This window comes from Pagrus major, chromosome 21, assembly GCF_040436345.1.
Source record: "Pagrus major chromosome 21, Pma_NU_1.0".
NCBI lineage: Eukaryota > Metazoa > Chordata > Actinopteri > Spariformes > Sparidae > Pagrus > Pagrus major.
Window position 1 is genome coordinate 7,268,429 of NC_133235.1, and position 27,065 is coordinate 7,295,493.

General features: G+C 39.7%; 1 protein-coding gene across 1 annotated transcript in view; it reads left to right on the forward strand.

The window, feature by feature from the left end:
- The window catches only part of astn1 (astrotactin 1), a 413,206-nt gene that overhangs the window by 339,792 nt on the left and 46,349 nt on the right, over nt 1-27,065 (forward strand). The window contains exons 18-20 of the mRNA XM_073491141.1: nt 22,875-23,152; nt 24,564-24,697; nt 25,674-25,825. Of these exons, the coding sequence (XP_073347242.1) occupies nt 22,875-23,152; nt 24,564-24,697; nt 25,674-25,825 (564 nt within the window). The remainder of the gene's footprint in view (nt 1-22,874; nt 23,153-24,563; nt 24,698-25,673; nt 25,826-27,065) is intronic.

A 27,065-nucleotide genomic window follows, 5' to 3' on the forward strand; every position in this document is an offset into this window, starting at 1 on the left:
ACTGATTGTTTTTTAGGCCCCTGGACTTTAAGTAAGTAAATATTATTTTCTCACTTAAGAAGAAAAGAAAACTTTCTAGTTTGCTTTCCTCTATCATTATTAATAGAAATGCTTAAATGTTTAAAACAAGGCTTTTTTTCTCTTTCCATGAAACGTTGCTATTTTTTGAGATACATGGTTGACGTTGAACAATGACATACCACAATGTACTGGCACAAAGCCCTCTGCTTCCACCATCACATGAATGAATCTTGAACACTCTGATCACAAATTGTTTTCTCCCACCCACAAATCGGTTTTCTCTGATCTATTATTGCTTTTGTATGAAATTTAATTTGATGACAGGGTAGGTAAAAATAAGATAATGGGGGATGATGTGTGGCATAGGTCACCAGCATAGTGGATATAACTCAAGTGTATTGCTGTTGCTACCACTCACTCCTATCCTAATGAAGCTACCAATCCCCACTAACAAGCTTAACAAATGTCTTGAATATCAGGCAGTAATTGCAGGGAGACTCTCCTCTCTGCCTAATTACTGATATTTCCTGCTGCACCAATTGGACCTGCAGCACGCGGGGATGGTGGTGGTGGGTTGGGGGGGGGGGGTTATTATATTCCATTTGCTAGGCCAGATCCTGCGGCAAGGCTGCACTCTCTGAAATGTCTTCCATAGGTTATTTATAATCTGTAGGAAGTGGTAGAGAGAGCCTGAGATGGGGCTAGAGAGAGAGAAAGAGAATTTGTTGAACACAGAGCAGAGAGAATAAAGCTACAGTAGAGTACACTGTCAGTGTAGTGGTGGAGGAGTGTGTGTGTGTGTGTGTGTGTGTGTGTGTGTGTGTGTGTGTGTGTGTGTGTGTGTGTGTGCACTGTATGAGGGAGAGTGCACGGGGAAAATTTTGGTCTTTTAGCCTCTGTGTCTCCTTTCAGCCTCTCAAGCTCTCCATCATCTGATCAATTTACCACCAATACCTCTGTACTATATAATCCTCTCTCCCTTGATTCTTTCTTGAATCCTCTTTTTCTGTCTGTTTTTCTGATGATCAGACTGATTTCCCATTTCGTTTAATTTCATAATTTAGTTTTGATGATGGAACATTTTACTTATGAGAGAGGGGTGTTATTTATTTATTTTCTGTAATTTAGCCCTAATCAGTAATGAGGGACATATGAACGACAGAATAGGTTGATGGCCAAGGACTCCAAAAACAAGATATAGGACAATTTTTTGGGCAGTAGGCCTAATGGACAAATACCTAATTATCATCAGGAAATGGTTGCAGTTTGATTACATCATGGTATCAATAATAAACATATGGTTAATGTTAGGTCGTAGATTGGTTGTGTCAGAGTAATGATAATAAGCACAGGGTTAAAGTTACAGCTGCAATTTGGTTAAGTCATTGTGACAATAATAAACACATGGTTAACGTTACGGTCACAGTTTGGTTAAGCTAACTTGCTACGTACGTAACGTACCCAACAATAAACATAAATATGGGTTGTCACTTTTGGTCAACGTAGAAGCTCTCATCATATTTGTTTCACTGAACAGCAGGAAGAAATATGTCATTTCAACCTGTACAGCTGCTTCAGTCTCCTTCAAGATAGTGGTTATTTCCTGGTATTGGTATTGGATAATGCTGTCCCCATTCTTAATCCCACCTGCAAAATTCTGATTGGTCAGCTGTTTTCCAACCAGGGAATCGCCATGAGCACCACACAACCTATTTAATTTGCTGAAAAAAACAGGCAACCTGGCAACTTCCCTCCATCCTCCCCCTCTCTTATTCTGTTCTTCCCCCTTCCTCCTTTTTACTTATTTGGGTAGAACAATCCAGCAAATACAGTCATTTTTTTTTTGTTATTATTATCACATATTTGTAACTTAGTATATTATAATAATGCTCTTCATTGAGGGGTGGAAATGGGTTTCCATTGTTTTCTTTTCCCCTCATTTCCATTTTTATGTATTACTTCCCTTTCACCCTTTTCATATTTCTTCCTTTGATGACTTCATCAGTACTCCTTTTTTCTCTTTTCCTCGCTATTTATTTACATTTTTATTTCATAATTTCTCACTTCCTTTCTTCCTTTCATCTTTTCTTGTCTTTTTGGGTGTTTCATGTCAACCATGAATTGTATTTAAAATACAGATAGGTGGAAAGAAAAGAAGGAAACGAAATGTCCACATATAGTATATCATAAAGCTCTCTGGAACTTTATTGCTACGATGAACACATTCTTCCAAAAGATATTCCCTTGTTCATTGTTTCGATGATAGTGATGGAGAGTGCTATATATTTCAAAATCTCCCATTGGTGTTTAGTTGGGCTGGGATCTGCTGAGAAGTGACTGTGAATAGCATCATTCTCATATCCATGCCCTGCATTTATTATGTTTCTCCAATAAGAGTTTTGGTTTTCAGGTCAAAGATGTCATGATGTAAACAGTTCTGAATTTTAGTTGTGTATTTCATATATTCTAAAGTTGGAATTCAGAATTTGTACAAGCTGGAATGAAAAAAAACACGATGAATTGACTTTTCAAGTGTACTCACAGACTTGACCACAGCCTCCTCATACAGTCTCTCACAAGACTAATGAAAACTAATGAAAAATGAGAGGATTAGCAAGTAAAATGAGACTGAAACAGAAAATTCTCACATGATCAACACTACATGCTCTAGAACTATACAAACTGAGACGTAGTTGCATACATTATAGATGTATACACTCAAATACATAAATTGCATTGACATTAAACTATAACAATTGATTTGACTTGCTGGTACATCAGCTTTGCACAAATTAACAGTGGCAGACAGTGAATCCATTATTCTAAATTTATACGATATGCGAGGTGACATGAGCTGTTGGAGGATAATTGCTGGAGAAGCGGGCTCCTGGGGGACGTGTGTTTTCTCATTGCTTTGATTCTACCTACACAGCGAGAGATTTTCTGTTCAACCCTATAGCTTGTCAACAGCCTTCAGCAAGCTGCTGCTTCTGAGCCTCTGTAATGAAAAGTGATTGAAACACACCCTGGATGAAAGTAACTCTCCTCTCTCACTTCTGTGAACTTTACACAGGTTTTCTCTATGTAAGCCAGGAGATGCTGCGCTCCATAATTCAATCTTTTTAACCTTTGTATCGCCACTTTTTTTTTTTTTTGTCTTGGCTCTATTCACACACTACCAAGTCATCTAATGCCACCCATTTTACATTTAAGATGAATACAAATAAGCAAATTTGACTACCAGTGCAGGAAGTGATTTTTACTTGATACGATTTCTTAAAATAACTCGGCATGTCCAGCTACCAGAAGTCATAACAGTTCATTTCAAGGAATTCTATTTCAGTATAGTTTAATTACAAGTCATATTAATACTCATTACAAGAAGATTACATTATTTACAATAAGATTAAGATGTTAAAGCCTCCCTGAGGAGTTTTAGACCTCTTGTAGCACTATGGAGCTGTTTGTTTGTTTGGCTGTTTGAGATCCCTCCCTGTCTTGTTTATCCTGTGCTCTCACACAAGGTTGTGTGCAAACGCAAATAGTCCAATATAGATTTCTACGAGTGGTGTCACACTATTCCACTGACTAACAGGAGGTAGTAAAATGCCAAGATATGCTACAGTTCACCATCAAAGACAGAGAAGACAACTGCAGGCTAAGCACCAGGTCAATGCTGGATCGACACTATTGTCAGGCATTAAGGTTACACACAGTGCACTTTGGCAAGTTACTTATGACCTTCAAGTCTGGAGGCACGTGTGCTAACCTCTGAGCCATGATGCCAACTCTATCTGGTGAGGTAGCTCCAACCATGGGTCCACCACTTCGGCCCAGACTAAAATATCTGATCAGCAATCAGACAAATTTCCATGAAGTTTTGGACCGACATTTTTTGTCACCAGAGGATAAATATTACTGACTTTGTTGATGGCTGACTTTTCTACTAGCATCATCGGCAGTCAAAGTTTTCCCTCATCCATGTTCAGATAGTCTCTGTCCCCAGGTATTGCTTAATACTTTGTTAACATGGTAATAGGCTAAGCTAAGATGGTCAGCATGGGAGAAGGGTGTTCGGTCTAATGATTTTTCTGAGACAGTTTCATTTATTGAATTGAGAGGTTAACCATTTGAAACACCATTGCTATCACTCGATCAGGACAATTTGAAGAGGTGAATTTACGGTAAACAAAAGGCCCAGCATTGGCCAAGCTTCGGGCCAATGCTGGTGTTGTCATCTCGTACTACAAGAAAGCACAATATTTCTGAAAATGTTGTTCTTTTATTTCTATTATTAACATAATAATCATTTGTTTTGTTTGAGATCTAATGGCAACCAAGAGTTTGAAAATTGAATTAAGATGTTTTTGTCTTGAAACTTAAGAGCTTAGAACAGGTATCCAGATAGCCCTTATACTGTAGCTAAACATAATCCCAGATAACATTAAATTGCCAGTTAAGACAAGGCACGTGAAGTTTTCTTATATCAAGTCAAATATTATCTCAGTAAGTCACCTACTACAGTTTTAGTGGTGTACTGATTGTTTGACATATGTGCTGGCTCTGTCAGAGGTTGGCGGGGTTGATATGTCGATGATTTTGTTAAAGACGGCACCACGGTGCAGAAGTTTCAGATGCCTTTCACACGACTTTTATCCTCCATTTTCAATTTCTCCCATAGCTTGTTTGGATGAGTTGAGACTTTAGTGGTTGGAGCAGTGTCAGACCCTGCTGTGAAGGTCAGCGTTGTGTCCGATAAAAGTGGTACGAAGAAAACTTTCCCTCCCTTGCCCTTTCTGTAATCTCTGAGTGAAGAAAATGCCAGCTGCCAGTCTCATTTGGAGCGATAAGGGCCTAGCCCCGACTGCACCTGCATGGCCACCCACAGCAGAATAACAGTGGGAGAATAAATATGTAGATGATAAAAAAAATGAAGGGAAAGTTTCAAATAAAAATATCCTAACACATAGCTCCACGCTGGCAGATCCCAGAGAAACAACTACCAGTCGTAAACCATTTTATTATATTGTGTGTGCGCAAGTGTGAGTGTGTGCGTGCGTGTGTGTGTGTGTGTGTGCGTGCGTGTGTGTGTGCATGTGTATGCTGGCCGTCGAGTCCTCACTGCAACTCCCAGTTGGCAGGGAAAATGGATAGCCCCTGCTATAGATTTTTGGCAGACAAGTCCCCCTACAACCATCTTATATCTTATTACCAACAGCCTCAGACGCTCAAATTGATCTTTATCGGTGTGAAAAAAAGAAATCCCCCATGGCATCATCGACCTTTATGGTCCTCACCTTTCATTGGTAATTTTTTTTTTTCCTGTGTGTGTGTGTGTGTGTGTGTTTGTGTGTGTTTGTGTGTGTGTGTGTGTGTGTGTGTGTGTTCCATGCAAGTGGAAACTCCAGGAGGCACACCAACAAGCCTGATGGAGAGTAATTTCTGGAGCAGTCACTGTAGTAAGCATGTCCAAGGTGATAGCCCTCAAGTCTGAAGGGAATGGGGTTCTTTTTTATTTATTTTTTTTTAGCAAAAATTGAACCAGACCCTTCTACTGAGTTGCATCGGGCCAATCTGCCTCCTTAAAACTGTCATTAACATAAGTAAGTTGACTCTGCCATGGGCTTTTTGTCGCTTACGAGAAGAAGCTGTACTGTTGACAGTCAAATTATTTCCGTGGGTTGCTTTCGTGGGTGTTGACAGATTACCACTACAAGCACTCAGAGCATCATCTGTCACTTTCATGAAAAGTGGAAAGATGGTGAAACGGTAAACACTGGACTAAAACAACCAAGCATAAAACACTTCTGCTACATTTTTGTTTGTTAGGCAAAAATCACTCATCTCTACCTTAAATCACCAAAAAGAGGAGCTGTAATAGAAAGTGTGTCTCTCTCTAATTAAAACTTAATGCAGACTTGATGCACTTTATTTGTCCAACTTAATATACAAGAACAATGTTTTTGGGGAAGATCACTGAGGAGAAAGCATGAAGAAGAGAGCACAAGGCATAAGCAAGCAAAATGCAATTTGTTAACAGCGGTCAGGCAGCTCTCCATCCCAATAAAACTGGACTTGCAAGTAATGACGGACCCTCATGTCCACTTAAACACTCACTAACAAGAAAATATTAAAAATGCATCAAATATTTTTTTCACCACTTGGGGGCAGTCGAGTATGCTAAAATCATAGCATCCGCATATTTTTACCTTATAAAGTTGACATGGCAAACCACATTCAGATTGCACAAGGCAACATGACCATTTGATTTGAGTTGTGTCTCCAGCCACAATATTTACTCTCGTTTTTGGTCTCCAACAGCTCCTGAAGGAAAATATTTAGCTCTAGCTGCTAAGTGTTCAACTGTCAAAACTAGCTTGTTGCTTCGATGGACTGTCAGTTTTTCACAACTTTTAAACTAAAAACAGCTGTGAAATTATGTCTATGGGTGCTAAGTTTGTGGGCCATAAAACCAAAACAATAAGCTAAAGCAACAGCTTTGGAGAACTGCATAGTTGGGTCATTTTTTTAGGTTGGTCATGTTACTATGTTACTATGCGTTACTATGGACCGCAGTTCTCACAAGACCAGCCATGCTCCGCGTGTAAAACTGTGAACTCAAGTAATGTCTTAAGAAGTAATGTTGGCCTTTCTTGCGGTCTGATACAGTGGCCTACAAGCCACAGCCGTAACAGGCGAACACCACAAACCCCTTCAGCCTCTGTTACGGTCTTGTGCTGCTCCTCTTGGTGTCACGCATCTCTTCACTGCCGGAGTGTTTCTGGGCTCGTTAGGTAGAGCAGGCAGGCCAGTTTTGCCCATTACTGCTTCACCACCTGTCCAGTTTGCACTGCCAACATGCCCAGAGACACTGCAGCTGCGACAGCCAAAGTGGTGGGCGTGACCACCGGGGCAACTGCGACTCACAATCTGCTGCACCAACTGCAGTGTTTTACAAACCAACCACTAGAAAAACACAAGCACAATCAATTAACACCACAGTGAGAAAATTAGCGTTGACGGAGAGGACGTGAATACAAAAGGGCTGGTCAGCTCGCTGGTATGGCAGTATTTTTAGTTATTTGTGCGATTTTATTTGTGTGTTTTTCATTGTTGTGTTAACATAATTATAAGCTGTGCGCCTTGAGAAAGGGGTTATATTCAAAATAGGGGTTAAATTCAACCTTTTTTCACCTGGTCTTTAAAAATGATAAAAATAGGACAGGTCATTAAAAAAGATCAATAATTATCAATACCCACTGATCTGAAACTTCACTATTGTGATAGATTTTTGAGCCATAATGCCCAGGCCTAGTTACATTTGTAACTTTATGTACATTACTTACATAACTTAAGTTACCTTATGTATGTGATATGATGTGATGAAAACAAAATCTTCACATTTGGTTTCACAGAGGACAAGAACAGCAGTCTCCTGGTTGAAAGTCTTGTGTTTGTTCCAATTCATTAACCCTGTCCCCTTCCCTTTGCAGATTTTGTAGCTCTTTATACTACATCGTCTGAATTCCTCTTCAGCTGTTGTAATTATGTCTTTGCCCACTCAAGGTTGCTGCCTTACAATAAACATAAATACGAGTCGTAATAAGCTGCTTGCACAGTCAACCTATATGGTTGTGGGGTATTTTTGTTTTGTTTTATGATGAGGACAGGCTGTATGAAAATTAAACTTTTGAAATGACTTATGCTATGTTCTTTATGCTCTGCTTTATTATGAGCATTCACACGTCACATTTTTTTTCTATTTATTTAACGCCCTTCAAACTCATAGAACAGTCTGGTAATCAGTTCCTTTATTTACAGCTCTTCTGCAGAGGCTTAAAATTGGCTCTACAAAAATGCCAATGATTTATTTTTTCTCACATGTTGTTTTGTGAATCACTATGATGATATAATATCTAAGAAATAGGTGCTGATGCCTAACCTGAAGAAAATTGTTTTATTTCTGATCATCAAAAGCCGTCAATTAGTGTAGGCATTTCTGTTACAATGGAGATTTTTAGTTTATCCGCTTTTTTTTCTTCCGTCTACATTTGGTGCTCAGTTCTGCATGTATTTGTTACATGATAGCTGTTTATAGCAGTTGTTGTTGTTTCATTTATTTATTTAGAAGCTAGTTATTACCTAATGTATTGTTGCCCTTTCACACCACCTAAAACACTATTTGCGCAGCAATCATCGCAACAATAGCTTGATGACCTTTCATGTGTTCTCAGTTTGTCAATGATAAGTGGGAGGAAATGAAAATCCATGCTCATTATCTGTTCATAATAATGTCTTTAAATACTAAATTGCTTTTCATGGATGCGTTGTATTTTTAGACTATTCCTATTCAGTATAGTAAGGTTTTTGGGTTCAATGAAGCACTATTGTGTACTTTTTATGTAACTGTATGCTGCTAATTTAATTACCCCGAGTCTTCCATAACCATTGCTCTATATATTAGAATTGATAGGCTGTTTTTTTCTGACATGATTTTTTTATGAGCGATTAAAGGTGAACATATGTATTTGCAAATGCATGTGAAATAGAATTTCCATGCTATGTGCTGTTCCTCCTATGCATAAAAAACAATATATGTCCAGGACATAATTATTTTAATTTCACATCACAACCTTTGTGTAAGGGAGAAGTGGAAAGTTAATGGCCAGCTCTCATATCATTTCAAATTAAGAGCCTGAAATAAAGGGAAAACGTGAGCGCACATTGAGATAACGTCATGCTCTCGCTATATACTGGTAGAAAGTGAAATGCATGCGAATACAGTAAAACAGAATGTAAAATAATAGTTCTTGAATTAAACATCCAGACATAAAATCTGAAGTTGTAACAAAAGCAAGCACAAAGAAAAGGTCATCAGTCACAGAGGAGTTCTTTTGTAGTCAGTGACAGATATTCTCTTGTAAGGTCTCAGGCAGCACTATGTCACTGATGCAAACCTGGCCTTTTCTAGTCATGCTTCATGTAATTTCTCCACCACCAGCAGTTTCTAACTACATTACACCTTATTCAGTTGTCTCTCTCCTGGATCTCAGGTTCATTAAAGCCTCCGAGCACTCCTCTCATACAGGGATGCAACAGAAGCTGACGGGATAACACCATCAGCTAAGAAACATTTTGCTCCACTACATTACTCTGGTCTTTAGTACCCAGTGAGCTCACATCGCTCGGTAATATAGCCCGCAACAATTCACAGATCTGTGAGAGGTAAGAGCCGATGGTGTATTGTTTAACTGTGAGGCATGTGGGAGGAAAATGTTATAAATCGCTCTTGGCTAAAAAGTCTCAACAAATCCCAAGGTATTATAGGTTGAACAGCTGATGGGGCGGATAGAAATAGAGGTACTCGAGACATGGAGAAACAAGTAGGGGCGGGGTTAAGAAGGAAGTGTTAGAGTGTTAGATATTGAACAACAGCAACAATAGTCTCGTCTACACCCCCACAGTGAGCTGGATATTGTCTTACATTCCAGTTTAGGCCTTGTTGATGATCATGAACCATAATAACATTGTAACAGTAGTGGGTGGAAACAAGCATCCATTCCCATTTTCTTTTACCAATTTTCTCAAAATTCAGTGAAATTGAATTGAAAGCCAACTCTAGACAATTCCAGGCTGCTTTATCATCAATAGCTCCTGAAGCTTAATGCTTCCAAGTTGATCATTTGAAACAACCCAGTTACCTTATTTCCATGCTTCATAGCTTGGTTAGGTCAGGTTGTTATCAGTTGAACAGGTGTTTCCATGCATGAACAGAACTGTATTTTAGCTGGGTATTGTGTACATGTACGGTACACCTTGCTAGGAAAACTGTGAAAACCCTAGAGACAATCATGCATGCAGGGGGATGAGGAGATGGAGTAAGTGAGAGGTTAGGAAAGTGAGGCTGATAAACATGTACAGAGAACACAGTGACAGACAGACGGCATTACTGGACCCTTCAGCATCCATAAAGGAGATGTCACTAATGGGCCTGTCAGGCCACGACCAGCAGCCCTAATCAGCACTTAGACAAACAGCGTCTGCTCACAGCCCACCACGCGCCACATACTGCTTTAAACATAAAGCTTTCATCAAGACTTAGTGAGCCTTGTCTGCTGATACTGCTGCAGATAACTTCTCTATGTGCGCTTTGATGTCTAGTTATGTGGAGGTAGCAGGATAAGGCCGATTGAAGGGCCTCTCCCAGCTAGGCCTGACAGTTACAGCCTGCAAAAGTAAAAAGGGTGGGCGGCAGGTTGATGCTGCAGATGTATCGTTGCATGAAAGCAAAGTTGAACTTCAGGAGAACTTTTGGTTCTGTGGTTTCTTGCCTATGATGTAAGGCCAGATATTTTCCATCTTCTACATCCATTGATCCGTGCCTGAGTGAGGGGAATAGATTTTTTTTCTGCGATCCAGTCAGTCATGCATTCCAAAACGGGTCTCAAACTCTAGCTGTTAACACATTTATTTGAAAAATCCTTTGCTTTAACCCACCTTCTTCTTATTGATGCTAACTTTTCTACCAAGGCCTTTTTTTCTTGAAGTTCTGTCATTTAATTCAGTTTTTAAATGGTCGCAAAAGCAGGTAGGTGGAAACAAATCAAAACCAGAAGGCAATCTGATGTACAATATTATATTCTAACAAAAATACAACATCACTTAGAAAAAAAGACAACACTTTTCCCATGGTAGCAGAATTGTCTTTTTTCTAATTTGCCCTACTGTGTAGGAACTAAATGCTTAATTCTAAGTCGGATTTTTAATACCTGGAAATTATGCACCACTGTGCTACACAGGTGGTATGGCATATAGCCTATGACACAAACAAATGTGAATGTATCAGTGGTTTGCTGAAACATTAACTGCCAACATTTTATCCTGGCCACTGTGCTGGTCTAAAGATCTTGGTCTAGTATATGCATTTGATTTGATAGCAAGTAAAAGAACAAGGCAACATATTTTGAATATTATTTATATAAAGTGAACGTTGTTGTAGTGCTATAGCAGCAGAAGAGCAGCCTCTTTCCATAACTATAATAACGATATAGAAATAGCCAGTCTTCTCGCTGATGGTGTCGTTGCCTTATGTACGTAGGTCATATAGAGGGGTCAGTCTTACATTTTAACTTTATTTTTTTTACCTGTTGAAAACTCCTTGAAGTACGTTTAAATAAACAACAATCATAGTTAAAGTTCAGCTTCATCAGGACTCTGTGGGTGTGACATTGTAAGTGTTTTTTTTTGATATTTTGCTTTTATTAGACAGTGACTGTGTAGACACAGACAGGAAACATGGGGGGTGAGAGAGGGCTGAGACATGCAGCAAAAGTCAACAAGCAAACCCGGGACATTGCAGTTAAACTGTATGAATGCCTCTCATCATTAGTTCTGGACGTCCCATAGGTTGATCAGATTTGTTTGGAAGTGGCCTTGCAAACAACCCCAGAACTGTTTACTCATTTTACACGATATCACCTTTGTCCAACTGAGCTAATGTTCACTTTAAATTAACAACACGGGCCCAGGCAGAAACACTAATAGAGATAGATCTAATGTAAAATAAGTAATCTTGGCAGGGAAGTGGATGCTCATGTAATATTCCATTGCACATTGCCAGAAGCTGATTGCGAAAGTATGTTTTCAGGGGCCTTTTAATATCTCAGTCAGGTTTTATGTGTGTGTGCAGCATAAACCAGTGCCAGTCGAATCATCTCTTACTTTGAATATTGCACTACCAGTTCAGGAGGCGCAGCATTGAGCTCAGGAGATCGTTTAGGATATGTGGCCTGCAGCAAACACAGTGGACCTCCTGATAGTGTGAGACGCATCAGTCAGCACCGTTCACACAGAAATCCTCTACCAACTGCAGAGCATCATGTGAGCAATACCGATGGAACTATTGAAAACACCCAGCAGCTAAACAAGGAATATTGTACTGCAGCTTGTATCCTGCATCCTTTAGTTCATTTAGCTGTCTGAACATTAAAGTATGCCTGCGTTTCTCTTCTCTTTTTTAAGTATTTTATTCATTGTAAAAGGGAAAAAAAATGCTTACACATCCATTCACCGCCTTTAATTCAAATCAGCTACACATGTCCTCTGAATGTTTTGTTTTGGAATAATAAAAGTAAAGATTTGTGCACTGCTGAGTTACCATAACTACTATCTGATGCACAGTATCCATTCTTCACCAGTAAACAGATTAGTAATTACTAGTAAAGGATCAAGCAAATTACTATAATCTGTTTCCTAGGCTTCATTTTTTCCCCATTACTGAGTCCGTAATGCAAGCTTGGTGATAAATTCCAGGTTAATGAGCTGTTACGACAGTAAATTAGCGATTTGCAAATTGATAGAACAGGGAAATGTGTTTTGCCCTCTGGTTGAGGTGCAGGTCAGCCATTTAGCAGCAGGATTTTAGCATCTTGCTTCAGCTGTATCCTCGTAGGGACCAAACTTGGGCCTAAATGATGACCTGTCTAATCACCAGTCATGCAGTTATTTTTTTGCCACAGTGCCACAGCTAACATCTCTTTAAAAGGGTCAGTTTGAAATGCCTGCATGCATTTGTTCATAGATATCTATATACAGCTTCCTGGGAGTTTGTGAGTCAGTGCAGATTGTCTTGTTGAAGTGGTTGATTGTGCTGCTGACATGGATTCACAGGGGAGTTCAAGTGTTATTACACTGCGGAGAATAAACATGCTAATGCAACCCTCCCACACTAGACATTCACATTTCTCTCTCTGTCTGTCATCTCAACTTATCAGTTCCTCACTTCCACAAAAACATACAAATTCACACTGCTGGTGCACATCCCTCCCCTTCACAAACACAAACACAATGCCTCGCCTTTTTTTTTTTTTTTGCTCATATCCTCAGAAGCAATCGCACCAAATCTCAGCGTGGCTTCGCAGCCGAGGGAAAGACGCATACTTTTTATTTACAATTTTCTTTAGCCGGATACAGGCAGAGCTTCGACCTGCTGCCGTGAAATATCAGGTACAAGCTGCATGTGGCTGCCTGGGAAGGCGTCGCTTCAAACAAGCACACACACACACACACACACACACACACACACAGCAAAACTGCACAACACATCTAAGAAGATTTGCCTGTCACACAGATTTGTTTAAGCACTCTGATGTATTCCATTTCGCAGGTTTGCAGTTCAGAATGTATCACACAGACAGACACACAGCATACCCACAGTATTGTTTATCTGCGTCTCATTCAGTTTCCTCTGCTGCTTCTAATTCTGTTTAGCATTTTTCCCCCCCACATACAATAAGCGTGATCCCTCCGAAACTCCCCCTTTTTAATGCAGTTTTCCATCTCACTGCGTTCCCATTCACTGAGCTATACTGCCTCCTTTGATTTCCACCATTCTCAGATCAGCAGGAGCTCATGATTACGTTCCATAACCATATAATGTTCATCTCGGGCAAGCACATTTAAAAGGTTACGTATGATTTGCCCTGCTTTTGTCTGCTGAACAGTGGAGCATGTACATTCATATCTCCTGTTTCCAATTCATTCTGCCCTGTCAGTGATCCACTAGCACCATCTAGTGGCTGAAAGCGGGTACTTCTCAATTACCGAAGTCTGTGGAGACACAGTAAATGGTATTATTCCACACAGGATGGAGGAGAAAAGGGTTCACACAGGGAGACGCAGGAGCACGGAGGTGTCGAGTTAGGCATTTAGTTTAAAAGCTTCTGTTAAAAATGAGGCTGATGGTGTCAGAGGCTAAAATCACTGCGCTTTGATCATGAAGATGAATGATGATTTAATGACTCATCGTTTCATAAAGGGGTCTGATGAAAGGATATATAATGGAGAGGATTTGCGGGCTCGCTAAAGACAGGAAATGAGTGCTTTCACTCCGAAAGGCTGTAATATATTAACACAAACAACATCTGAGGATCACATGCTTAAGTAGAGCTTTCTCTTTCTCCTCTTCTCTCTCATACCCATAAACATTTATAGACTTGAGAGCATATTTCTGTAAACAGGAGGACTGACTTGAGTCAGTCACTGGCGGATGAACAGGAGTTTTCTGTCACTGGTGAGAGTGGGAGGAAGGGGTGGATGGAGAGGTATTATCTGAATCTGAATAGCTCTGAGCTCCATCTGTTGTGTGCTATAGAGATGATGAGTCATTCCACTTGGTACAGCACGGGTCAAAGCCGCCCCAAATCCCCAGCTTCATACCAACACAAACACACACACACGCAGACAGGCACACACCAGTCCTGGATAAACACATAGACTAATGCATGCTCATACTGCGAGTTTCCCATCATGCATCTGTCCTATGTCTACAGTTTAGTGAAGCCTGTTAGGTCTCAGCTGGTATCATAGATTGGTTTTCAGACCACGTCCAAGCCTTTTGTTGCGACAAAGTTCTTAAAACATTAACCCCACCATGACTACAGTGTTAGAGGAGTACTCTAATGATTAAGCATTGCATTCCTATAATACGTATATACATACTTTAATGATGTTGGATTCACACAAAGGATTGAAATCAATGCAGCAGAACTAGCGCTCCTGTCCTGTTTATTTCACACATTCATCTTCATTGTCTAAACTTTACGCCCACGATACCCACACTGCAACTGAACGGCCAACGGTCCAGTCTGAGATTTAGCTTGTGTTATGTTAGTAGTTGTTAATGTTGCCTGCATTTGTTAGCTTTAAGCAAAAACAAGGAACGAGCTGCAGAGATCTCGTCCAGTAACTTCTTTTGAATTCCATGCGAGCAGGTTTCTTTCATTTTCAAACTTGTATTCTTCACAGCCAAACTGATAGTGACTCAAGTGACATCACATGAGTCAATTTTTCATTCTTAATGCTGTTCCCCCACAAAGCCACACATAGGCTTTACACATTTTTATTTATTTATTTTTTTTTTTTACATATGCAGAAGTACTTCCCGATGCCTGCTGGCAGACTCATTTTTCCATTACTGTATGCGTCACTGTTGGAATTTATTTTTACCCCTGCAGGAGCTAAAAACACCTCTGAAATGTTGCCTTGTCACCTAATTACACATCGGGCAGACACAGAGCAACATTAGTATCCATTTGGAGCCATGTTTCTGGACACCCGACAAATTTAAGTCTATATTTGCTGCCACTTTAGCCCCAAAATATCTAGCTCTTAGGCAGCTACATGTTCAGTTCTTTTCTTCTTTTTTCTTTTTTTTTTTTTAATTAGTGATGTAAGACATAAAAACTGTTGTCATGATACATTCTCTTGACCAAGACACTAACTTTGTCTGACATTTGGTACTGGCCAAGACACAGTTGGTCTATTAGAATCTCTCTTTGCTTTAAAAAGCTTTCACTAAAAATGTTTGCATTCATGTTCCTGAAAACAGCTAACTGCTGCTACTGCTGAAAACAAGATTAATAAGAGCGTAGTTAGCATAAAACCAAATATTTGATGATGTATTTTATTATCTACATAAATTATTCCATCATAATTTGTATTCTGTGATTTTGTAGGCTAGGTTTCCTCCTCTGTGGCTCTTCCTAAAGTTTCTTCTATTTTTTTCCAGTTAAAAGTGTGCAGGATGATCTATTGTCAGATATGAAATAAAATATTCATATTTATATTATCATAGTGTATAATCATCAGAAACCTTCAACAATATGAATGCAGGAATGGGCTTTCTGTCAGAGTTGTGTTGTTGCACCACCAACTTAGGGGAGGGTGAGACGAGGAGTGATTAGTTGGTTGTAATCTGCAGCCACACTGCTTGAAGTCACTAAATCTACACACTGGACCTTTAAAAGGGTTTTTCGGTGGCAGAGTGTGTCGTATGCTGCACAGATTGCAAAGCCCTCTGAGGCAAATTGTGATTTGGGGCCATATTAATACGATTTGAGAAAAATGAAATTAAAAGTCACTTTAAGCTGAGAAGAACCGCAACAGTGGGATCATCACCTTGAGTGAAGCCTCACATCTCAGGTAATCATTAAGCAGTTGTTCATATAAAATGTATTGATTCGTGGAGCTTTAATCTCAACCTACAAGTAAACCTAACTCCAATGCTAACCCCAGATCAAAGCACCAATTTACCCCTGTAGATGTAAGGACCTAAATCACTTTCAGCACTGCTAAAACTGAAATATGTTTACACAAGCATAAAAGTATCGCACACTCACATGAGCTCACAAAGCTACTCTGGGCTCAACCCGTTGTGGTCAGAAATAAATCAAATAAGGTAGTGGCCAGAGAAAGTTGGAAATTGCATTTCTGGGAGTAGGTACGAAGGAGGATATGGAGGTTCTATTACTGTATTTTGTCCTGTCATCACTTCCTGCTGTGAGACGTCTGTCTCTGTCAAACACAGATTACATTTAATGAGCTTGGTGTATGTGTGCTTGCATATGTGTGTGCATTTCCTCAAGATTTATCCCCTTCAAAGCACTATACTGCTTGTCATTAGGCTTTGCAAAAAGCAGGTGTGTGTGGGTTGAATTTGACAGCAGTTTACATGCTCAGATAACTGTGCGAACACACCCTTTGGACTATAAGAGAGCTAAACTGACGGAAGAAAAAAGGCGGAAATGAGAAAGTGAGCAAAAGAGAGTTAAAGTGAGAATGCAGAAGCGGAGAATGTGTCAGAAAATGTGAGAGAAGAGAGATTGGTGTTCTTGTTTTGGTGGAGGGATGCAGAATAGGAATATAATATTACAGCTTTCCGGCCTCACACCTACCACACATGTATTTGCATTTTGAAAAAAGGTGCGATTGTACTTTATACTGGTTAAGACAGAGAGTGAGAGAGAAATCAGAAAGAGGAAATGTGTGAGAATGATGAAAAAGAGACAAGACGTTAAGCAAAGTTCAAAGAAGAGCACGGTGCTCTTCTATTTTCTTTGTGACGGAAAAATACACACAAACTTGCAAAGCATGAATATTTGATAGAATAGTTCACACTGGGAAGACGAGTGCAGCACAGTACAGCTAGATTTATGCAAACTAAACAAGTACATTTAAAGGCCACATTTTCATTTTCTCCTGTTAACTTGATTCATGCAGTAGTAACTTTTTTATTTCACAGTACTTGAAGAATGCAGTCAGTTAAGCATTAAAAAGACCAGTGATGGACACGCTGTGTGCCATCAAAGACAAGCTTAATCACATAAATTGAATTTCATAAAACTGTAAAGCAGCTCATCAGGAAATAAGTGGACGCTCATTAAGCAGTGACCCACCTCAGGAGGTTGATTCTCCACCACTCCACCACTGGGTGAGTCGAGAGCGACTCTTGACCAAAATCCAAGACACAAAATAATATGAACGAAGAATGGCAATTCAAAAGTCACAGCAAGGATCTCAGTGCAACAATGTCTTGAGATAATACTAAATGCTTACATGTTGTGTAGTAGTAGTAATAGGAACGATTGACTGTGGACAGAGATCTCTGGTCTGAAAAGTGCAGTCAGTGCAGAAGTGCCTTAGATTTACATTCTTCTCACCTGATTTATTACCTCAGTAAATAGTCTCCTAATGAGTTCATGGTCTCAGTTTCTAGTTTCAAGTCTTCTTCAACACAGAATGATGTTCACTTTGTGAATTAGTACAATTATCCCAACATGTGCATTAGATTTGAGCATGTGTAAAGGAATCTTACAATATGTACTCAAAAACTCGAATGATTGAAAAGAATTAGCTCCAAGAGATGGTTAAACAGACCATTCTTCAGCTCCACCTCAAGTGCACCCGTCAGTTGGCTGTCTTTTGCTGCTCTTCTGAGATTTCTTTCTACCTCCTGACTTTACCTGAGATTTCCAAATGTGTGTGAGTGGACCAACATTCCACAGGCCACGATCAACTCTCTGCAAAGATGAGTCGCACTGCATGAGGCAAATGGTGGTCGCACCACCATACTGACTGGTTTTGTGATCCGAATGCATATCTGTAACTCATGTGAAGACAACTGGCAAATCCCCCTGAGAGTGCTGAATTCAACAAGAGTGTGTTCAACGTTTGTTTTGGAAGTGAATAAATGTGTCATTGCTTCGCTAAGAAATAACAGACTCACCATGAGTACATATATAATAAATCTATCATATATACTTTGCCCCTAAATTAAAAGAGGTGGTACATTGAGGTTCATTGGAGAGGATTTTCTGTGATGATATACTGTCTGTGTTTGGTCGTCAGGTGTCTTCAGGCCCGGCTGCTTATCCATTTTAACATCCCTGTGGTCCCAGCTGACACTGAACGCTGCTGAACTAAACCAAGACTAAACTGAACTAATCATTGCCAATCTTCTTTGCCCTAAAAGGCACCCAGCTGTCCTAATATAACTGCCACATTTAATTTCCATCTGCCAGGAGGTGGCAAGTAAAGATCGAATGATGGGTGCTGATGAGCGGGAAGTCAGCCAGTTTGACAAGGATAGATTAAAGTTTGGCTGGTCAGGAGTGCAAGGACATTGACATTCTTGGCAATGTACAGATGAACAAGTCTGTGAATGCAAATATATTGTGCACGTACCCAATCACACAGCTGGGCTCTAGATAGCTGTCTTCAAACTCCCAGGTGTTTTCTATTCCTTGTTTATTCACTTCTGCCCACCCTCTTACAAACACTACAAACAAAAGCATAGTCTTCTTCTTTATTGTCTTTGATTGGTCAGGCAGCGTCATGCCCTGCAGAGTGCCTCTACTTAGACATTCTATGCATGCACACACACACACGCACACATATATTAATGCTGCAGAGGGGTCAGTATGTGTGTTTGACGTCCACAGTTTGATTCCGTTCTCCCCTGATGTGCCTCGGCCCTCTATCAGACCTCATTTACCGTCAAAGTCCTTTGATTGGTATGGGCTTATCTGTCGATTTGACTCAATGACCCAATCACAAGGCCCTCGAGCTGCATGCAAACGTTATCGGGGGCATGATCAACATTCATTACACATGCAAAGAGACCACTCAGAGCAAGGGAAGAACAAATGAAAGTTATCATTAGACCTGGAATGTTCTGATTTTATGAGATGCATATACACATGTACACAAACATAGCTATTTATTTGCTTTACAATTCATAGCTGGATGTGGAGGCAGCTGTGTCATCAAAGGAGACTTTCATTCAGAACACCTGACTGTTAAATTTGTCTTTATTTAGGTATTTCTGGGTTGGTATGTGTTCCTTCTGCTCCTATCTGACATTTCTCTGAATGCTGTTGTCCTTTCATTCACGTGTACTAGGTCTGGTCTGATTGTTAGTCTGCATAAAGGGCCCAGGTGCACCATGGTCTGTCTCGGCAGCATTCTGTGTGTTTTGAGAACATGGCACCGGTAGTCATGTTTTCTTGGCTCTCATTTTTGTTCTGGTTATTTCCTTTATATCTTTTGGTGGTTCATGGGGAGCGTTTCAGTGTGCCAGTGTGTGCTTGGCTCAGGATCTCCCTTTCTTTCTGTTAGGTTTGGCATGCCTGTTTTTCCTATTAATATTCATATTCAGCCCAGGAGCTTTAAAGGGGGATTCCAATATTTCTAAACCTGGAGCTCATTTAAACATGTTTTGGTGTGTAAATGATTCCTATTCACCAAAACCTTTGGAATCGGTCCAGTAGATCACCTCAGCTGGTTGTGCAACACAGCTGCAATGGCTGCAACGTAATCCTTGGGGCAACAAAGGTTAAAGCACTAAAAGTGTTTACTTTTGCCACTGGGAGGCTGAGGTGTCTGACAACATTACAGGAACAACTTCTATGGAGATAGACCTTTTTGTTAATTACTAAGATCCTTTCTGTAACCAGAAGCAAGTCGGTGTAGTCATTGTAAGTGGCAAATTTCCCCATTGTGGGACTAACAAAGAGTTATCTTATCTTATCTAAAGTCTCGCTCTGAAATCTTGTGAGGTGAGTTGTTAGAATTGTTGCCCCATCTTAATAAAGTAGCCGTTCCTCTGAGTGAACTCAAACTCCTCTCCAGCTCCGACTCATTCATGTGTTTCCGCCATCCTCTCTCTGCAACAACTCACCTCTCGCAGGATTACAAGTGTGAGACTTCTCCTTGAGCGAGACTTTGTTTCAGGTTACCAAAAAGATCCTGTTAGTTAACAAAAATGTCTCACACTGTAGAAATTGTTTCTGTAATGTTATTAGACAAGTTGTCGGAATTACAACCTCAGCCTGTCAGGAGTAAATACAAGCACTTTGAGTGGATGTAACTTTGACAGCCGTAGTTGCCCCAAAGGAGTGTAAATATAGAACATATGTCTAAAAAAAATAAGAAGTCCCCCAAGATAAATGGACTAAAAGATTGAATATTCTATAGATTTTTACTACAAAAATCAGAAATCTACATTCTTTACAGATATTATAATAACTTAAAAATCTGCAAGTGGCTTAAAATGCTTTTACTTTTCTTATACCTCCTGACTTTTAAAATAAACCTTTTTAAGGTCATAAAAGGAGTATTTTTCAGTTAATTGAGATGCAAACATCCAACCTAAGTAAACAAAAACAGAATGAAATTCATATATACATTTAACCTATATATAAATGTGTTTTCTTCAGTGTTTCTCTTTTTCCACTCCACAGAAACATTATCGCTTTTTATCTTCATGACATTCCTTGGAAAACCTGTGAAACTTAATGACTTGGTAGGTGTCAGATACAATGAAGCGTGGGTATACGATGTGTTGGATGAGGTGTAATCAATATGGTGTTAATTACTAACACCAGCACTAAAACAAACGTTTTGGTAGTGTAGCACTTAATCTCTTTTTAATAACAGTCATCCACATTCAGGTACATGATTGTGACAATCAGTGGAGACATTCTAATTCCTTCTCTCTGGCTTGTTATCAACCAAGTCAGGCAGATATGTTGTTTGTTCTCCTAAATTCTTAAGTGAGAGAAATAATGTGCAAAAGAATTTGATGTTAAAAAAGCCTGAGTGGGTGCGAATGTGGGTGTATGAGAAATTGGGTTTGTTTTGAGGTATTAAGTGTAAGGATTTATATATTTATCCTGATTTACATAAATAGAAGAACTTGGAGTTCCTTACAAAAAGAAAATACAATAGTGTACTTTAAATGCAGACATACATTGTATCTGTTACCATGAATTAAAGAAAACAATGCAAAAGGTCAGTTTGAAGATGTGGAAGAAAAAGTAAACATTAATGCACAGGGATTATTCAATCTATACGTGCAGAAAAATGGCCGTCGCTAGGCCTTCTTTCTTAAGTTGGTCCCTGAGCTTGTGTGCACACCGTTTTCCCATCATCCCATGGCCCATAAACCTGAGTTGTATTCCATCAAAGGCAGCTCACACAACAAGCCTATTCCCTAATTGGTGCTTGAGCTTTTAAATTGGTTGTGTTTGCTCACAGCCTAGCCCAAAATGGTCATCTAGAAATTTCACCCTTTTAAAAAAGAAAAATAGTGTCAAAGTTCCGCATTAAGCATTTTTCCCTCTCTGGCTGCTCTCTAGTTCCACTCGCAAATGGATGTTGCACTCTGTCTGAGACAAAATAACACTGGGAAATATTTGATTTACATAATGCAAATGTTAAACCCAACACACTATTGCAAAAGCCGACTTTTCAGGAATCAGGAGCATGTACAAAACTATACAAAGAAAGTGTAATCTGTTCTTTTCTTTGGTTCAAGCCATTCACAAGCATGATCCTACTGCTGCACAGGTGATACAGAGCTCTAAAATTAGATGACCAGCACAACAACCTCAGGGATGATCTTGTGGACATCTAATGATTAATGAAGCAACATTTTGTCCTGTTTGATGGAGTGCTAATGAGGCAATTTTCCTTATATCAGAGTGATTCTCTGAGTCCGTTCTTTGGTTTGACTGCAGTTATGGAATCTATTTTCTTTTGTCAGCATTCTTTGTGAATGCTGTTGCTAGACTTTGAATGAGTTTCCAAAAGAAAAGACTACATCCACCCTTATTTAGCCTCTCCTGGGTGTCATCATGTTTCAGTTTTAAGGTTGTTCAATTGCTTAAGGAGACCTACATTCAATTGTGCCTGCTAATGTGTCTAACCTTTAATGTGCAACATCTGTCTGTTCTGGGGTCAGAGGGCTCCATGCTGTTTCTCATTGATGTTTGAGGCCAGGGCTGATGATGTTTTTATTTTTCATTTTTGCCAACACAATTTGTATAAAATGTGATGAAAAATAATTACCTAGTATCTAAGCTAGCTAAATATGTGTTGTGGGGTAAAAAGCAGTGTTCAACTCTGCAATACTAAAATAACTTATGTGCAAGCTATTTAAGTGTACAAAAAAGGAGGCTAAAACCCTGGATGCTTCTGTTTTATACTATATCTTCCTCTGTTGTTGATGGTTTTTAGGAGTTGAATCAAGTTCCATCACCTGAGCAGGGAATAAATCACTGTCAATAACAGCCTGTAACAGCAATAGACACAACAATACAATGTAAACATTCCATTGTTCAGTACAGGTCTCCCTGTTCACCTTCTGTACCAGAGGGAACACTGAGATCTTCATAGCTGTAGCTGTGGCCCAAATATTTACACTCCTGCTCATGTATTCTGCCTGTGATGCAGAAAAGCTCAAAAGTCTCCAGAAGGGAGATTGTGGGAACACATTAATGCTTTGTAGTTTTGCCATGCTGCTGCAAAGGCAACAGAAAAATCTCTCAGTTCAATTCTTTCCATTCCCTTATTCCCTTATGTCGTTACTCAGAACATGTATGAAGTATCTAGTTTATTTCTATATGACCAAAATTAGGCATTTGTTTGTATGCGTTTTCATGATATTTGCCTATAATGCATTTCATTTCTTTAAAAGAGCTAGCCAACCATTTTTCTTCTGTCTGTCCTCTCAGGTAACTCGCCTTCTGAGGAGTCAGAGGAGCGCGAAAAGGAGCCCAGGACGCTGACATACCCAGCATACATCGCCAGTCTGCTAGACACGGGCGCAAAGCGCATGGCGGCCGGCGTCCGCATGGACTGCACCAGCCAAGGCCAGTGCCCACGCTCCTGTCACCTCTGCCACATGAGCCCGAGGGCGGCGCAAGGGCGGCAGCAGTCCGAGCCTGTCCTGCTGCAGATCACCAAGGCGGCTCCCATCTATGAACTGGTGTCCAACAATGAGACCTATCAGGTGTGTGCAATGTTTATCCTTAACTATATGGGATGGTCTTACAGAGTACATTATATGTGACACCCTTGAAAATTGTTGGCTGCATCTCCTCTCATCCTCCTGAACTGGATTATCTTACTTACCTTTCATGTGAATGATTAAAGGAAGCGTTTATTGCCCAATGTCTGTGTCATCCCAAATTCACAGCAGTTTTACTTTGATCTGGAGGACATAAATGTTCCCACCAATTTATCATCTAAGCTACTTTAACATGAGAGGACGGCAGCTAATAATACACAAAAAATCCAGGCATTAGTATGGATCATTAAATCTCAATCTATTCACTGGAGTCACCTCACCACGTGTTTGTGACTGTATCCTTCGGGGCAGAAAACCTCAAGGCCTCATTTTGAAATCTGTTACAGAAACAGAAGTCTTAACAGGGTCCTTTTGGAATATCATGCCTTAATCTGCTGGCAGCATGCTGTGCCATAATCTGCTGTCCTGTGCTGTAACTTGTTTGACTCCATCGATACTGAACGTCAATACTACTTCTACTCCTCCAGCAGGAAGAGAGGTCGATACGGTACCGTCCCCCCAGGGTGCCAAGCTTTCATCTTTAAGCTCAGGCAGACGGACACAGCCGCTGGTATTGACAAAGGCGGTTAATAGTGGTTGACTGTGTAGCTACTGGTATAGACACAATACATAGGCTGGTGTATATACACTAGAGGGGTGTATACATTGAGCTATATCTAGGTATCTAGTCAACCATCTCATTAAGATTTTGCTGATTTCTTTGAACTGATCTCAGATTTGAGTTTGTTGTGTTGCGTTCATTTTGATTACCTACTTGAAAAACAACACAGCAATATCAAGAGGAAAATGCACCTACACGGAATAGATACTCAAAAAACACAATGTACATATTAAGTACAATAATGACATTTCAACATTATGTCTTCATCAGGAAATATTCAACATGTGAAGAAGAAGGTCAATATATAGACTTCACCAAACTAAACTTAAGGTCAAGCAAATCAATCGCATACACATTTAATTATTTACAATATTTAACACAAAACTCAGACATATCAAGTAGTATTACAGTACAGTACAGTACAGTATTAAATAGCGCCCTAATGACCAAGGATTTAAGACACTGACCATAAAGCATAATGTCATGACATCTCATTCCCTTATATCGCTCCACTTTACCTCACTAGTAAAGGTATAAAATGTCCATAAATATTGGAAAACATGAAAGATGAAGAATCATGAACATCCTCACTTGCAGTCAAAACTATAATATAAAATAGTTGACGTGATAAAGTTGAATGCTGCATATCCCAATATGACATGTGCTTTGAATTTTAGTTTTAATGTTTGTTTTTGTCTGTCTTCTCGTTTTCCTTTCTCCCTCTATTTGTAGGCTCTTCAGGAGGCGATGATGAGCATGCTGTGGTGTTCGGGGAAAGGTGACGTTATCGATGACTGGTGCCGGTGTGATTCCAGCGCTTTTGGCTCAGACGGACTGCCCACCTGTGCCCCACTTCCCCAACCAATGTTAGTAACCAGAATAGTGTTACCTTTTTCCAAACATATCACTCTAAAATGGGTTGTGGTAAATACCATCCATCATCTCTTGCATCAAAATATTCCAGCCTGATTACTGAAAGGGCCTTCTGGGCACAAGCACACAGGCCGAATGGGTCAGGGCACAGACACACAATGACCACAAAGAGATGTAAAACCACAACAAAGAGCCACAAAACAACTACAATGAGAAGCATATCATCTACAAAGAGACAAAAAAAAAACTACAAAGTGACATACAACGAGGACAGAGACACAAAACAACTACAGAGAGAGACAAAATGAGAATAATAACACAACATGACATCAAAGATACGCAGAAATAAAACACAAAGAGATACAAAACAACTATAAAGAGGCCCAAAACTTTAAACAGGCCCAAAATGACCACAAAGAGACACTCAACAACTGCAGAGAGTTGCAAAACAATGACAGAGACACAACACAATTACACAGAGATTTCAAAAAGACAACAAGGAGACACAAAATAACCAAAAAGAGACTGAAAACAACTATGAAGGCTGCAACCTTTGTAGCTGTGGTCTCCTTTAGCCTCTGGGTTCTGTGGGAACATTTTATGTACCTATGCTGATTGTCTTACAATCTGTCAATGATTACAATGTTGATGCAGTTTTATCTCCTGTACGTTTTGGTTGTGTTAATCAATGAAATGAGCTGCTGTATTGATTGATTGGCATTAAAACACCCAATGCCACATAGCTGCAGGCTGCCGCTCTAGAGTAAGCCAAGTTAGACATCAGGAGATAAATGGTCATATTTTCTGTTGACAGGAGTGTTTGTGACATTGCAGACTGTGTTTTCATTAGGGTGCAGTTTTGCAGACACAAGGATAATGTTAGCTGTAAATTACAGTAATGAGACCAGTTTGCTGACAACATCTTTCACTCACTGGTCTGGTTTTGCATCTCTGTCACTCTGTTGCCAGGCTGAAACTGTCATTCACCTACGAGCCCAGCAGCTCATTGGTCATCATGGAGTGGAACCACACTGAGCCACCAATCGGCGTGCGGATTGTTGATTACCTCATCAGCCAGGAGAAGGTTACAGAGAGGACCGACCACTCCAAAGTTGAGACAGGTACGTCTGTCAAGAACTGTCAACGTCAAGAGTTTGGGTAGTGATGATAAACAAGGACCAACAGTTGGAAAACTGTAGGCTATAAAAGCCTAATGTTGCCAGGCAACCAGTCTTGCCAGTTTTAGAAGTGGTTAATGAAAAAAAAAATGATGGTACAGAGCGCTAATTCATAAGTACCTGTATTTTAGACTCTTTAGTTATGCTTTATAGATTAAGGACTTGACGATGCACTCGCAGTGACCAAGTGAAGATGTCGTTCTCTTGAACACTTGACATAAGGTTCCTTCAGCTCACTCCCTGTGTTTCATATGTTTACCAAACCAGCAAGTGGGACCATTGATATTTTGGGTATGCAGACATGGGTAAAGAGCAAGCCAGTAGGTCTCAGTTTGTATGGGCAGCTGTTGGCTAGTGTTCAGTATTCTAAGTTGGCTCAAACTTTGAACCCCTATTTTGTCAGCAGCATGTGGCCCGTAAGCCTAATGTGTTTTATCTGGTCCACCACCTGTAAGAAATCCTGATCCAAAGGTGAAGAGGAGGGATTTCTTGATATTTTACGTTAACAGTTATGCAGAATGAGTTAAAACATTGCATCTGAACTCCTTATATTGCTGCTGTCATAGAAAAAGCTTGGAACTCTAACCTTTGGAAATTTCATGTTTGATTAAAGAATGTGCTCTAGTTTGGAGGAACATCTACTGCAAAAGTAACTAATGAATGAAGTCAACAGTTCTTGTGGTCAATCTAAAACTAATGTATTTAGTATAGCTTTACTTATTATTTTGGTGTAGAGCCACAGCAGCCTTCTAAACATCCTAACTTTGGCAAGGTTTACTCATCAATCCATTTGTTATAGGCCAGTTTCAGTTGTAGTTGTTAAGGCCTCCACAAGATGGTGTACACCAGTAATATTACTTATGGAGTACTGAAGTATTCATTTACAGTATTTAGTCTGTTGGTTGGACTGATTTCATAAAATAATCAGCGTTTTAATGCATTTATGTACATTTATAATGTAATACTGTAATTACTTTTAGTGTTCCAAAAAAGGAGCATTGCAATATATCATCCTGGTAATGACAAATTAGCAACAGAAGTGATATTCATTTATATCTGTGTTTTCTCACAGTTATTGACAACATATCAACACAAAAGTGTTTTAAACTTTTTATGTTCTTTGCCCTTTTCCAGGCATCTTTTCTTAATAAGCATTTTCAAGGGGTTTTATAGTTTTTCACTG